This window comes from Anopheles nili, chromosome 3, assembly GCF_943737925.1.
Source record: "Anopheles nili chromosome 3, idAnoNiliSN_F5_01, whole genome shotgun sequence".
Classification (NCBI taxonomy): domain Eukaryota; kingdom Metazoa; phylum Arthropoda; class Insecta; order Diptera; family Culicidae; genus Anopheles; species Anopheles nili.
This window is the reverse complement of record NC_071292.1, coordinates 63,011,787-63,024,630: the sequence shown is the minus strand read 5'-3', so window position 1 is coordinate 63,024,630 and position 12,844 is coordinate 63,011,787. Positions and strand designations below refer to the sequence as shown.

The following is a 12,844-nucleotide window of genomic DNA, read 5'->3' as shown; positions in this document are numbered from 1 at the left end:
CTCATGCTTTTCCTTCTACGGTGCTATACGGTTGGTCAGCAGCACGAGCTCATGAGCTCACATTTTCAAGCCTTTCTACGGATATGGTTTTGCTACGCAAAGCACACATTTTTGCTCGAAATTTCATTTGGAATCGAGTACCCAACCATCCAAAGTCGAATTCAGCGGAGCCTCCTAAGAAGGATCGAGAAATCATCCAAACCACCTATTCGCAGCTGTTGTTCGCGCTAACACGCCAATCAACAGGAGAAAATCATTTCGCACCTTGTTCTTCTAAACCACTGTGCCTCAACAGCTCCACTTGTTGGAGAAATTGGTGGAAAGAAATTCGAACGCCATTCCACTTTTGAAAATGTTTCATCGATTCTAACAACCTTCCTACCGTTATCAGTATTTTCAACCTTAATAATAATAATAATAATAATAATAATAATAATAATAATAATAATAATAATAATAATAATAATAATAAAACAGATAATATTCCAACCATTTATAGCAACCTATTTCCGATCCTCTCTGATCGGCCCCATTACATGGAACTGGATTTGTGAATGCTGTAAAGAAAATCAATTAATGCCAGAGCTTTTGATTACTCCAGCATTCGCCTTAAGCTGTGACCTGTGTGCATGGCCGTGCGCGTGGTCTGATCGTTCGCCAGGTTTGATAGGAATCCATCAGGCGCATAAAAGAAATAAAACGAAAACATTCGAATCTCGGTTATAGCGGGACTACACGTGGGCCACACTATCAACACGCGCGGTAGGCACGCTCCAACTAATCTAATTTCCCAATAACTGCTGAAGCGCAATGTGTATCTCGTGTTACGTGCATCCCCACAGATATTAGAGCATATCTTGCATGCCCGGTAGAGAGCTGACGATGCGTTCCCGCCTACTTTCAGCTCTGACCTTCTTCCAACCGTATCGCGGGTCTGGCAGCGAGTCTGGCAAATCGGTGGAGTAGAATGATTATGGTAAAATGTTAGCATTGTACGGGAAACGAGCAACACATCCGCTAAATGTTGCACTTTCTCGCAGGTACAAACCATCTCCCCAAGATCTGCACACACGTGATGCGTGAAAAGCAACGCACGAACGCAAATAGGATGAAGCATTCGCTTCCGTGCGTCGGCTACTGCTGCTCATATTTCGCTTCTTGTCATGATGCGTACAAAAGCGATCACTTTCTACCACCAATAGTCGTCGGCACGATCGTCGTTGAGGGGGGGCTTTCCTAGTGGTCACACACAAGCCTGAAAACCCCGCGAATGGACCGATTAATGAAACGGGTCCACCTCCCTTCGATGGCGATATCGTGATGGTGGGTCTTCCCTCACCGGGGTGCAAAGGGGGTTGATCACATGATCTCGCGTACACGTCAAACGAGATGCATACATACATGCGCCTCATAACCGGCAGGAACGAGTGATATCATAATTGATGTCGCGCTTTATACTGCCACATCCATGCACCATTCCAGACGTGGACCCTTGCGAGTTGATCAGTTCAGTTTAGTCAAACCACAGCGAGTGGAAACTCTCCCTGTAGCATAAACGCACCCCTCTGCAAGATGGATGCCTTACGAGGACGTTTGACAGTGACGTTTTGCTGGCTAGTATTGGTGACTCGGTGAGGTTAGTGTCTCTAGCGATTAATTGCTTTCACTGGAAAGCCAAGTACCGTCATGGAGCCTCCTTCAATAGTTCGCAAACGAAAGCGAATGAATGAATGGGTGACGCCGTCTCGTGACGGCCTCCATCGGCGCCATGTGGCTGGGTGTGGCACGCGAGTGCATCACATGCGGCATTTGTGAATGTTCGCGGTGTTACTTGACGCTCACACTACCAATACTAACATCTTTGGAATAGCGCAACATAGAAACCCGCACCGTCACCGACCATGGGCACAAGGCTGGGACGACGTTGTGATAATAATTAAAAACAGAATATCTCTTTGATCGTAAATTCGCTCAATCACCGTGCGGTGAACCGTGCCAATCCGTTCCTGGCCATCGACGTGGCCTTCGAGTGGTTCGCGATATTGGAGAAAGTTTCTGATCAGCCTGGCGCAGCGCGCTGGATGAACTATCCCGATGACCATCGACGATCAGCGCAGCAAAAAAAAAAAAGAACGCAAAGAAGGAGAAAAAATCGAGCCCGGATAGGAGATCTTTAAGCAACGAGAGCACATTCACGTAGAGGGCGATCGATACGGCGTGCAGGGGCGATCGGCAATTGGAACGAAATCGTTTCTTGAAATTCCTTTGCGGCAGCATAACCCAGATTCAATATGTTGCTGCCCTCACGCGCCATTACTAGGCGGCGGCCGCAAAGCAACCTGTTCAACGTCTGGCCATCGAATCCGGACCGCGGGTGTTCCTTTTCCCTTGGCTGATAAAGATGAATATCGGTGGTTCGGCAGAGTGGCGTAGAACAATGAGAAACCAACGACCGCAAAAGCTTGGCTCAAGTGGCTGGTGCCATCCTTTTAGGCGAAAGAAACAATCGCACTTCAACAACGCAACCAACCACACATCGCAACTTCTTGCTGGAGCTCGCGAAAAGTAGCGACCGATTTCGCGCACGTTGCCGTTTTCTTTCCACGCCGCTATCTATGGAAATCTTTTCATAGTGCGACGTGCGGATTCGGCTTTCATCCTACCGCACGCGCACGAAATTCCGCGCGCCGTTTCTGCCAATTTTAATGAGTTTTCCGTTTTTTTTACCGGGTCAAAACGAACGAAATCTTTACGAGGTTTGGTTGGAAAGGAGTAGAAGGTGGAAGTTAAAACATCCACCACTAGACTGATTTCTATCTGCGATTGTATCCGTGCTTCATGCATTCCGGGATCGGGTCGAGAAAAGTTATGACAGTAGGCCAGTAGCTTGGATCCACGGGATTTTGGGATGGTAATAAAAAAAACGCGATCCGATCACGGCAATCAACTAGCGGCTAAAGTGAGATATGACCACGGATTTGATAGCCGAAAGCATTGCATTCATTCCGTCCTGATTTATAGCTGAGCCGGTGATCAAACGATGCCCGAATCCATTCCCCTTTAGAGCAACAGATTATGCTGGAGGAATATGAATCGAATTATGACAGCGATACTGTTTATGAGACGGCACTTTTGAAATCCAGCCAACATTGTTGATTTCACGGTTTGTGTATGCCAGTTGACAAACAAAAAGTTCGCCTAAAATCACCCGTAGTAAAACCATGGCATATGCATATTTTAATAGGAATGATCAGGTCCGCACACCTGGCTGTGGAACGCTCCGGAATCGTACATTAGCATTCCAAGGATTAGCGCGCAGCAGAGCCGATGCGGGAAAGCAAATATTATGCGGACAATGGAGAAAATATAGCAATAAATTTGAATTACGTTTGGAAATCGAAAATACCTCCTTTGCATTTCGTTTATGTACAATAGGCACAATCAGCACGGAGTGATAGCGCGTGTGTATCGATTATCATGATATGCGTTTCGAGCGTCACAATGAATTCGCACTCGATATGACTGGCCACGACACTCGGGGTGAATTTTACAAACTCATACGGTAGCCAAGAACGCACTTCGAACACCGTTATGCAAAATTCTCACGTATGCAGTTCGTGATTGAATTCACACACTCATCCACCCATCAATTCCTGCGCGATCGCGATCGTGAGCGATCTTCAGCCCACGAAGCAAACACATGATTCACGATCTGAGACGTGGCGTGTGCTTCCAGCGGCACGTTGTGTGTTTCACTAATGCTTGCTCAATGAACGCCGTGGAGGGTTAAAGGAGAAATTCCTTGAAAATGACCGTTAGCCGTGATGATTCAAACGAGTTTGCACGCGAACAGAAGTTAAACAAACAAAAATCTGCAAGCGCCTTCCCAACCGCTGATCGGTCGGAAAATTTGTAACGCGTTCCGGCAGGATATTGTAGGTGTTGTTTAAAAATAATCAGACGTACACGCGCAGTTTGGTGTGTGCTTGCGTTCCATTGACCAGAAGCTGAATGAAACGAATCACCGGTTCGATGGTCAAATTCTGTGAGGTTCATCATCACTCTTTTTGCAAAGTAATTAGCACGTAGAAGAGAAGCATGGCGAGGAATCGAACCGCCCACCAACAGCGGGTCTACGAACTCTTTCTGGATCGTGTTGGTGGAGGCTGGGTGAGAATTGAGAAAAGAAAAACTTAATAATCCCCACCGCGCGGCGTAGTAAACGATCCTCGATTCGGGTCGAGATTTGAACAAATTTTAACTCACACAGTTAACCTAGGTGGAAGGATGCCAAATTAAAGATGGGGGTGTTTTGCGCACCACCAACACTCATGTCTCAGCGATTCTCGATTGAGTATTCGATATATTTATCATATTTTTCATATGAAAGAGGATCAAGAGATAAAATTAGACCACAAGATGGAAGACGCGACTGTGCCAGGTTGGTCACGGACAAGCGCCACACTGGCGCGAGTGACGCTACATCGAATACAACTCCGTAGAACGCACATCTGCCCTCAAGGAAGACGGAGGCGTTGGCGACATCAAGGTGAAGCGAACTCTAGCGGCAGGTGGAGCTCAATTTAATTTGCGTAGATCGACCATTGCACCACGCGTTCGTCAAGCGATAAAACCTTGATTTTCACCTTGCCTTACGAGCGTGCCCTTGGTAAATGAGAGTTCGAGAGAGTAATGCGCCGGAAAAACAGCTTTTTCTGCACAGGTGCGAAAATTGCTCCACGAAACGAGCGACGGCTGATCGTAGCTAAGCGATTCTAAATGTTGCACGACGTAAAAGGCCATTTTCGCAACTGTATGCAATTTGGGAGCTCTATAAATCGGTGATCTATTCCGTTGAAGGATACAGCATCAACAGAACAACAACATCAGTAGAAAACATGCCCACTGTTCAACCCTGCAAGGTCGCAGGCTGACCATCCGAAAACGGTGGGGATTGAGAGAAATGATTATTTTTGCATCACAAGTGAACTGTCGCTCGATGCAAAATGGAAACGATCAGCGGAGGACCTTTCATCTGTTCCTGTTCCTCGACCTGTGGTGGCTTTTGGAAGGGCATATTCCCGCAGACTCTCGCAGAAATTCCAGGCCCGCAACTGCGCAGGAACGTACTTTGCGCTGTTCCAACGCCCGGATCACCCGGCGATCAATACTGCCGGGTTGTGGCAGTTTTAGGCGAAACTTTCGCAACCGGTTCAGCGAACTTGAGCGGTTACCTTGGCGCGGTGGTGCGCACATCTCCCGCGACTCCTGCGTGAAATTGTAGGGGTACCGCCGGCGTGTTCGCAAGTCTTTTGTGTCCTCCTTCGTTCCTTCAGGCTGGGGAAACGTACAACACTGCGTAGGCCCATGCTGGGGCAGGGCAGAACACAAAAAACAGGTAACTGGCTAAGCCGTGGAGACGTCCATATGGATGCCGATCGTTACGTCAACGGGTTTGGGCGAGGAAACGAAACAAGCCTCCGACGCTGGCACAGCGCCACGGCTGCAAAAAGTGCGAACTTGCTGGACCGGTTTCCCGATTCGGTAACCCGTACCCGAGCTCTTTGGGAGCGAGGAAGCGTTTGTGTCCGAAAAGGGATTCGCAATGGCCCAACCTTCGGGCTGATCTTCCAAGGATACATCATACCAGTGCTTACGGAGAGAGTGTGTGACGGAGAGAGCGAGCAACGAATCCCGCTGGAATCAGACCTTCGCCTCCAGAATCGTTGGTATTACGATGGTTTCCGATCAGTGACTGCAGCGAATGAAAATGCCCACCGATGAGATCACCCGCGCAAAGTTAACGATCCTCGTGCAATCCGAGCTATATTAAGACTTCGACAAAAGGTGTCCCCCAGTTTTTCGTCCCATGCGCTAGCCGGTGGCGAAATCAAATTCCAAACCGGAATTAAGCAATCTAAGAATCGACCATTTCGTGTGCCCCTAAATCCCTAAAGAGAGCCGCTCAAATCGAAAGCTCACACGCCATGCTACCGAATCGATGCGACGGGATGGAGTCATATGTCAGCGTAGTGGGGGGAAATGGAAAAAAAGAAAAGCATAGGCAGGAGCAAGAAAAATGGGAAGTCGTGCTGATTTATATTGCCCCAATTCGAGCACAATTTCACACTAATAGGCGGGCCACGATGGCGAAGAAATCCAACAACGGTTGGCACCAGGGGGAGAAGAAAATTAATAGCTTCCTCACGCGCATGGTCACCGGGTGGTGTTGTGAGAGCATGCAGCCAAAAATCTAGAACAACACCTCCCACAGATGATGGGGACCATGGCGTGGCGTGGCGTGATATATCCGAGGGCTAACGCAACAACGGAAGCCGTGTGGAAGCTCCCGCGAGGGTCTCTCGAGTCAGAGAAACAAAAAGAAGATGAAAAAAATACGATCCCATCCCCATCCAGACAGCGAACGTGTGTGTGGAGCTAAGAAGTAGTCCGTCGTCCGAAAACCATGACCTATGCATTTGCGTGACCTGGAGAGCATTAAAGCCCCGTGCCCGTGGTTCCGGTGGAGCTCTTTTGCAAAGCAACACTCGTCTTTCGGCGACCCTTCTGACAGTTACATACACACACATACTTCTCGCAAAGAACGGCTCTTTGGGCCCTTTGGGAGCACTGGTAACATCTGGCGCAAAGATCGGCGTGTAACGTGGTGTGGCGGTGAAAAGCCAGGGTCGAGCCGCACGGTTTCCCGACGGTCTCGCGGGCAGCATCTCTCGCGAGTACACAAGAAAAAAAAGGAGGTTCGACTCGACGAAAGGGAACCGGCAATAAAACGGGAAACCGCGCCACATCCACCCATCGGTCCTTGTGCGCGATGGAGGAAGGAAAAAGAGTTGAGAGCAAAGAAAGAAAAAAAAAAGGGCACGATCCGAGTCAAGAACGCTGCAGAGGCGACCCACGGTTCGTTTGTTCGATTCTCGCGCGCGCAGAACTCAACCGTGTGTGTTGCGTTGTACGTGTCAATGTTTATTTTTAGTGCCGCGTCTCGCCAAAGGCGTGGTGTGCCGACGAGATCCCCAGCAAAGCAAGGAGATGGAACGCGTTTGCAGCCGCGTTGTTCGGTGGCGGGTTTTCCTTGGACTCACACACACACGCGGAAGTTGCGGAAAATAGCAACACGCGCGCATGAAGAAAGACGACCCTTGTGGGGTTTGCGATCTCAGCGCGATCACAACCGAAACAACACGGTCGAGCGGCACGCGCGCGTATGTCCCGACGATCGCCGGGTCTGAGAACCTGAGGAAAAGTACGAAAATAAAGCAAAACGTCTCCACCACGGATCGAGTGAAGCAGTGCCGAATGAATGAAGCTAAAATAAAGGCAAGGTCTGAAGGAAGTGTACGCTGGCACCGGTTATTTCGATACCAAAAGCAGGGAGGAAGTGAGCGATCGGTTCACGGTGAAGATAGAAAAAAAAGTAGTCCGCTACAACATGCAACATACACATCGTGCTCTGCCATCGCTGCTGTGTTTACGCACATGTTTCCCCTTTCGTCGTTTATTTGTCTGTAATTGGAGAATTGTTTACACTCAGCAGGGCAATTCGTTGATCAAACTGGGCGGGTGGGGTGCGATGATGCGCCCGCGCCCAGAAGACGACGCCCTTTCGCGTCGATCGGAAGACGGGTTAAAGAACTACCCTTCGAAGTGAAGGTTAGAATGGGGGAGAGTTGTGACTTTGACGCGATATTGCCGCCGGGTGCGACGCATATCGAGAAGCTATCGCACCCCTAAAGGGAAAGAGTAAGAGAGCAGAGGAAAGGAACCCGCGAGGTCTGAAGGATTTATGCTGCGCTTATGATCGCCCTTCCGCTGCCCGGAGAGCTCGGGTTTCTTCGGTGGGATCGAAAGATGCAAATTGCGGTTGCTTTCCTCTGCACGCTTGCAAATAATAAATGGTGCAAAAAAAAAGAGCTACCAACCTTTTTTGACGTTAGATTTATGAGCCACAATAAATACTGCAACCAACTGGGTGGAACTTTTGTCGGCCCGCATGTGTGTGTGGCAATGTGTGCGCGTGTGCGCGAGGTTTTTTTGCTAATGTCACTCTTAAAACAGTCCAGCTGCGAACGATTTCGCTTTCCCACAAGCGCTTTCCAACGCATAATTTGAATAGAAAAGGTAGTGGCATAAACTGTTGCCTTCGCAGGTTTTATTTTTGTGTGATAGCCCACCCAGCAAAAGGAGCAACCTACTGATTTATGTTGTCGTAGGTAACTTCATTACTAAATTAACTTTATAGTTCACTGGCGTTAGCCTGCGTGCAGTACACTTACCTCAGCCTCATCGCGTATTCAACCTCGATGGCACTACGATCACGAATGAAGTTTCCGAACCGCTCGAAGTAGTCAATTCCTTTCTGCGTGTGTGTAGCTAGGTTTTCGTATTGATCCTGCAAGCAAAGGTGACAAATGAGTGATTAGTATTGGCTAGGAAGTACGGGTTCTTTTATTGAGTCACGTAGAAAACATTCCATAGTGAGCAAACGTCGAAGAGTGCACCTGATGAAATGGCAAAGAAATGCCTAACGTATTTGCAATTCTCGCTTAAACTAGGTGTGGTGGCTGCTCTTGACGGCCACGCTAAATCACGGCGCCAGTTTGAAGTGCTGAAACCCACTTGAACAACGTAATCTGACGTCATTCACGTGACTGGTATGGTGAGTTTAAAGCGCAAAGAACTGCGCCATTCAACGATTGCGTTCTCCCGCTGGAACATTTTGCCAACGCGAACGAACTGAACGTCCATCCGGGACTCGGGAGGAATTTGACGTGTTGGATTTCGGTGTTGGAGGAGATTAAGATAAGGCTTATGCACACTTTTGCATCGATTTCGGTCAGGCGGAACCGTCGCGAAGGTTGAAATGTTGAGTGGCATAATCTTGGAGGCGAATTTCGACGTGGATATAGGCGTTACTGGCAAATAAAATACACTCGTGTGCCAAGAGAGTACAAATTAAACAAAAAAAAACAAAGTGAAACCGTCTACTTTTCAAGAAAAGGCCAAACGCATCAAGGTTAATACACGGCGTCCTGCTGAGAGGATCGTGTTTTATTCAATCGACCACAATCGAAATGAGCAATGTTGTTTCTGGATAAATATAGAATCGCTTTTAGAGGAACTGGAAAGGTAGAAGCATCCTTCGTAGAAAAGGTTATTTGCCACAAGGTTACAGTTAGCTTTCATCTAATTCAATATCAGTTTCAACGCGATGAATAATTTCCATTTTGAAAGGGCATTATTTATGGAAGATAACTTCTTGGAAGTCAGTTAGCTATGAGAAATGACCGTATAATTTTAGTTCCCGCCGGCTATAACGGGCACCAAGCTTGGAGGATAAAAAATTATATAATTATTACGTACCGCCGTACAGGTTTAAGTAACCAAACGCGCAGCGCCAAGCGTTATTTGAAGCCCCCTACGTTTGGGCGGTTGAATTGTTATCAAAATAGTGCGCATGTTTGTATACAAACATGTCACCCTTTGCGTTTGTACAACGTGCAGCGGTAACACATGCCAATAGCGATAAAAAAAAATTACGCTGTTAGCCTATGAGCTTTGAGCAATTAATTGTACACAGAAGAGCATTAAAATGTTTCTAGTTAATTTTATGTTTTTGTCAAATTAGGATCCCAAGCTAAAATGGTAATATGTCCAGCTTTGTAAATAAAGTTTAAACGATGGTTTTACATTTTTCACTTGCCTACATCCAACAGCAACCAGATTGAAGGCAATCGAAAAAAAAAATACAAACCAGAATGAAGGTGAGCATAAATAAAAAAATAAGCAAAAAAGAGAAAAAAAAAACTCGTCCGTAATTAGCTCGCATTATACACGTTTTCTAACCACGAGAGCAAACCATTTGGGCGCGTCCATCTCCTACCACAAACATATGCTCCTTACAGAACGCACTCTCGATCATCGGCACGGATGATGAAAAGGAAGCGATCGTTTATTAATTCTATTCACCGAGCGCTTTTACGGTTCCCTACGTTGGTTTCGTGAGCCCGGGTGGATAATTCTCTACCGGGTTCCTGGCCCCTGGCTGCCCACAGAAATCTCGTATCTTTTTTACGTGGAACATCTGGATCTGACCGGGAATACCTTCGTCGGGTTACGATGTACGGTGCGCGGTTCTAGGAACACCAAAATTAACGCGATACCGGAAGACGCGCACTGCTGGCTTTTAAAAACCAATATAGACTCGCGTCCATCAACCGGTCAGTGTGGTGGAAATGAATGGCCAACTCTTCGCGCATCAAAATTCGCACCTTCACAGCTGGTCTGAAGATGTTTCATTAGAGTAAACGAGCTAATAAATATTCTCACCAAACGGCAGTATAAGAAGCAGTTTAGCTGGTGATCTCGTAGTGACTGCTCACCCAGTGGTTATGCTCCATTTGCTTCCTTCCAAGAAACAATACGTTCCAAATTTCATTTCTTAATTTTACGACCCCAGGGTAGATCCGATCGCCACCAGCCGACGCGCGATGAAAAGCATCGTTGGGAAATCTCCCACGAAATCTTCCACAAAATTCGATATTAATATCACCATATTTTATGCGTTTTTTCTATTGTCCCTCAGGTTCAGGAGGTTCCTCTACTAATCGTACCCATCTTGGGTTCCGATCAGCCCGACCGACTCAAGAGAGATCTCCTGCGAACGAATGAAGCGTGGAGGATCTTATCTAATTAACCATCGCGTTGAACAGCGTGAGGAGCGTCAACCTTCGATTACCATTTTTATAATGCCATCCCCGATACGGAGCCCTTGCTGGACTAGTGGTTCAGGACAGCCTGTCACCGTAACTTCCGAAAACGGTTCCGAAGATTGAGCATAAATTTCACCTGTAAAACGTGGACACCTGCGGCTGCCACCCCGCAGTGACCCGCCAGTGGTGAAGGCCGATGGTCACACGCCTGCGAGGTCGCCTGACCGAAATGGCCGCTGATGGGCGTAGAAAGAGAGAGTTCTCTCCCTTCGTGGTGCCGGGACTCCTCCTCTCGGAAACCGGCGGCTCTGGTGGATGGACAGTGATACGGCATTTAAATTTGTTAAACAAAACGCACGTATCCCTCCCCGAAGCGATACAGGGAGTGTGGTGAAAGACGACATCAACGACGACAGGGAAAAGCCGCATCCCTGGATGTATCAAAAAATAAACGAAAACACCCGATCCTGGGTCTAAGAAGTACGCACCGCGATAGAGCCACTCGGACGTGAGTGAGACCACCGAAATGCGAACGGTTTTAAACGTTGGCATACGCATAAACGCACCCGTGGAATGTATGCGGGCATGAATGACAACGTCACCGAGCGAGACAGAGAGAGATAGAGAAAGAAAGATGGGTTAGGAAAGTTTTCCTTACGGCTCACTTTCACTTGTCTCGCGATCAGACGCGGGGTTGCAACAGAATGGATTCAAATATTTCAACAGGAATGTGAGCCCCGTAAGGTTTTGCCGCAAGGGTCTTTGTCCGATGCGAGCGTGATAGGCGATTATTGCGTAAAAAACGTGCAGTTTGTGTTGTACTTCAACCTCAAGAGGTCATAAAGCGCTCTGGCCTTTACTCGGGAGCAGTTTGCGCCACTTCAGAAACAGTTTGATTACCCTACGGAATCACTGCGAAATCACCAACCATTGTAGGTGATCAGTTGTGGTGGGAATCAACTCCACAAAACGATTCGAGTCAAGAACTTGGCGTGGCACTTGTTGCAGCCTTCACGGTGTCTGGTCTAATGTGTCATTGCACCGGCCAATCGCACCAGCGAAGCCGGACAAGGTTATAAATATGATATTTATTGCGCCCGCTGCCAGCATGGCGAGACGAACGCGATCATCTTGAATACCGTGGGGTTCCTTGGCGTAGAACGAGCTGCAGTTGAGAGATGCGGAACGAGATTCGTTTAAATCCGGCCTGCAGTTGATGGGGTTCTTTCGGCCTAATAACTGCACCCTGCGAGTTGGGTTCTGATCGACTCTGGGAGCTGTAAACCGCAATACGACCTTCGCACGCAACACCGCTTTATCAATGTACCAGCCCACGTCGTTTGTAAGCAACATCCACCCAAGGTCTAGTCCTTGCTGATTGAAATCACTTCACCTAGTTGAAACGAGGCAATGAACTCGTTTTTTAAATCCTACAACCTGCTGCTAACGCTGCTGTTTCAGGGTAAAATTATGCGTTCGCGGGAAGCAAACATCTTGCCATCGGTAGCATATACCATTCTCTCACGCCATGTTCCAGGTTGTATCAGGTTTCCTCGGGAATGTGCCACGACTTCTGAACGCTTCGTGCCAATAAAATACAGCACTCCCGGAACGCGGAGGTGATCTTGACTGGCATCTACCCCTCGTGAAGATGCACCCTTCACGAAGGTATGTAGGCATGCAGCAAGTGCACGCATCCCTCCAGTGGTCTGGGAAGACGAAATAAAACCCGAAAAACGAGTTTTTCCATCGCTGGCCGGAAGATTGATATGCCCTCGAGGTTCCGCCACGCGATGCCCAGGAACCTAACCTAACAGTGGTCGTCCGTTCTCACTAACCTTAGGTGTGGGGTCTCGCGCGATTCGGGTGGGACGAACCTGCTGTCTCTGATGGCTGGACGAGTCCGTAAGACCCACAACTCTGCCAGGGTAACCCAAGACATGGACGTTCGCGTTTTATGCGATAACTTAAATCGTTCAGTGTCAAGTACAGTTCCTTCGTGTGGGACCCGTTTGGGAGAAGCGCGTGCTCGTAGTACGCTGAAACGCTGCGATCGGTCTTTTTCCCAGCGGGACTAGAGTGAACGGAACTAGGCACTAGCCTGTGGAGTTGGT

At 48.1% G+C, this 12,844-nt stretch overlaps 1 protein-coding gene across 1 annotated transcript in view; it reads right to left on the bottom strand.

Annotated features, from left to right (window-relative positions):
• Positions 1-12,844, bottom strand: part of LOC128726521 (formin-binding protein 1-like) — a 57,847-nt gene that overhangs the window by 8,339 nt on the left and 36,664 nt on the right. The window contains exon 3 of the mRNA XM_053820336.1: positions 8,295-8,410. Coding sequence (XP_053676311.1) covers positions 8,295-8,410 — 116 coding nt within the window. The remainder of the gene's footprint in view (positions 1-8,294; positions 8,411-12,844) is intronic.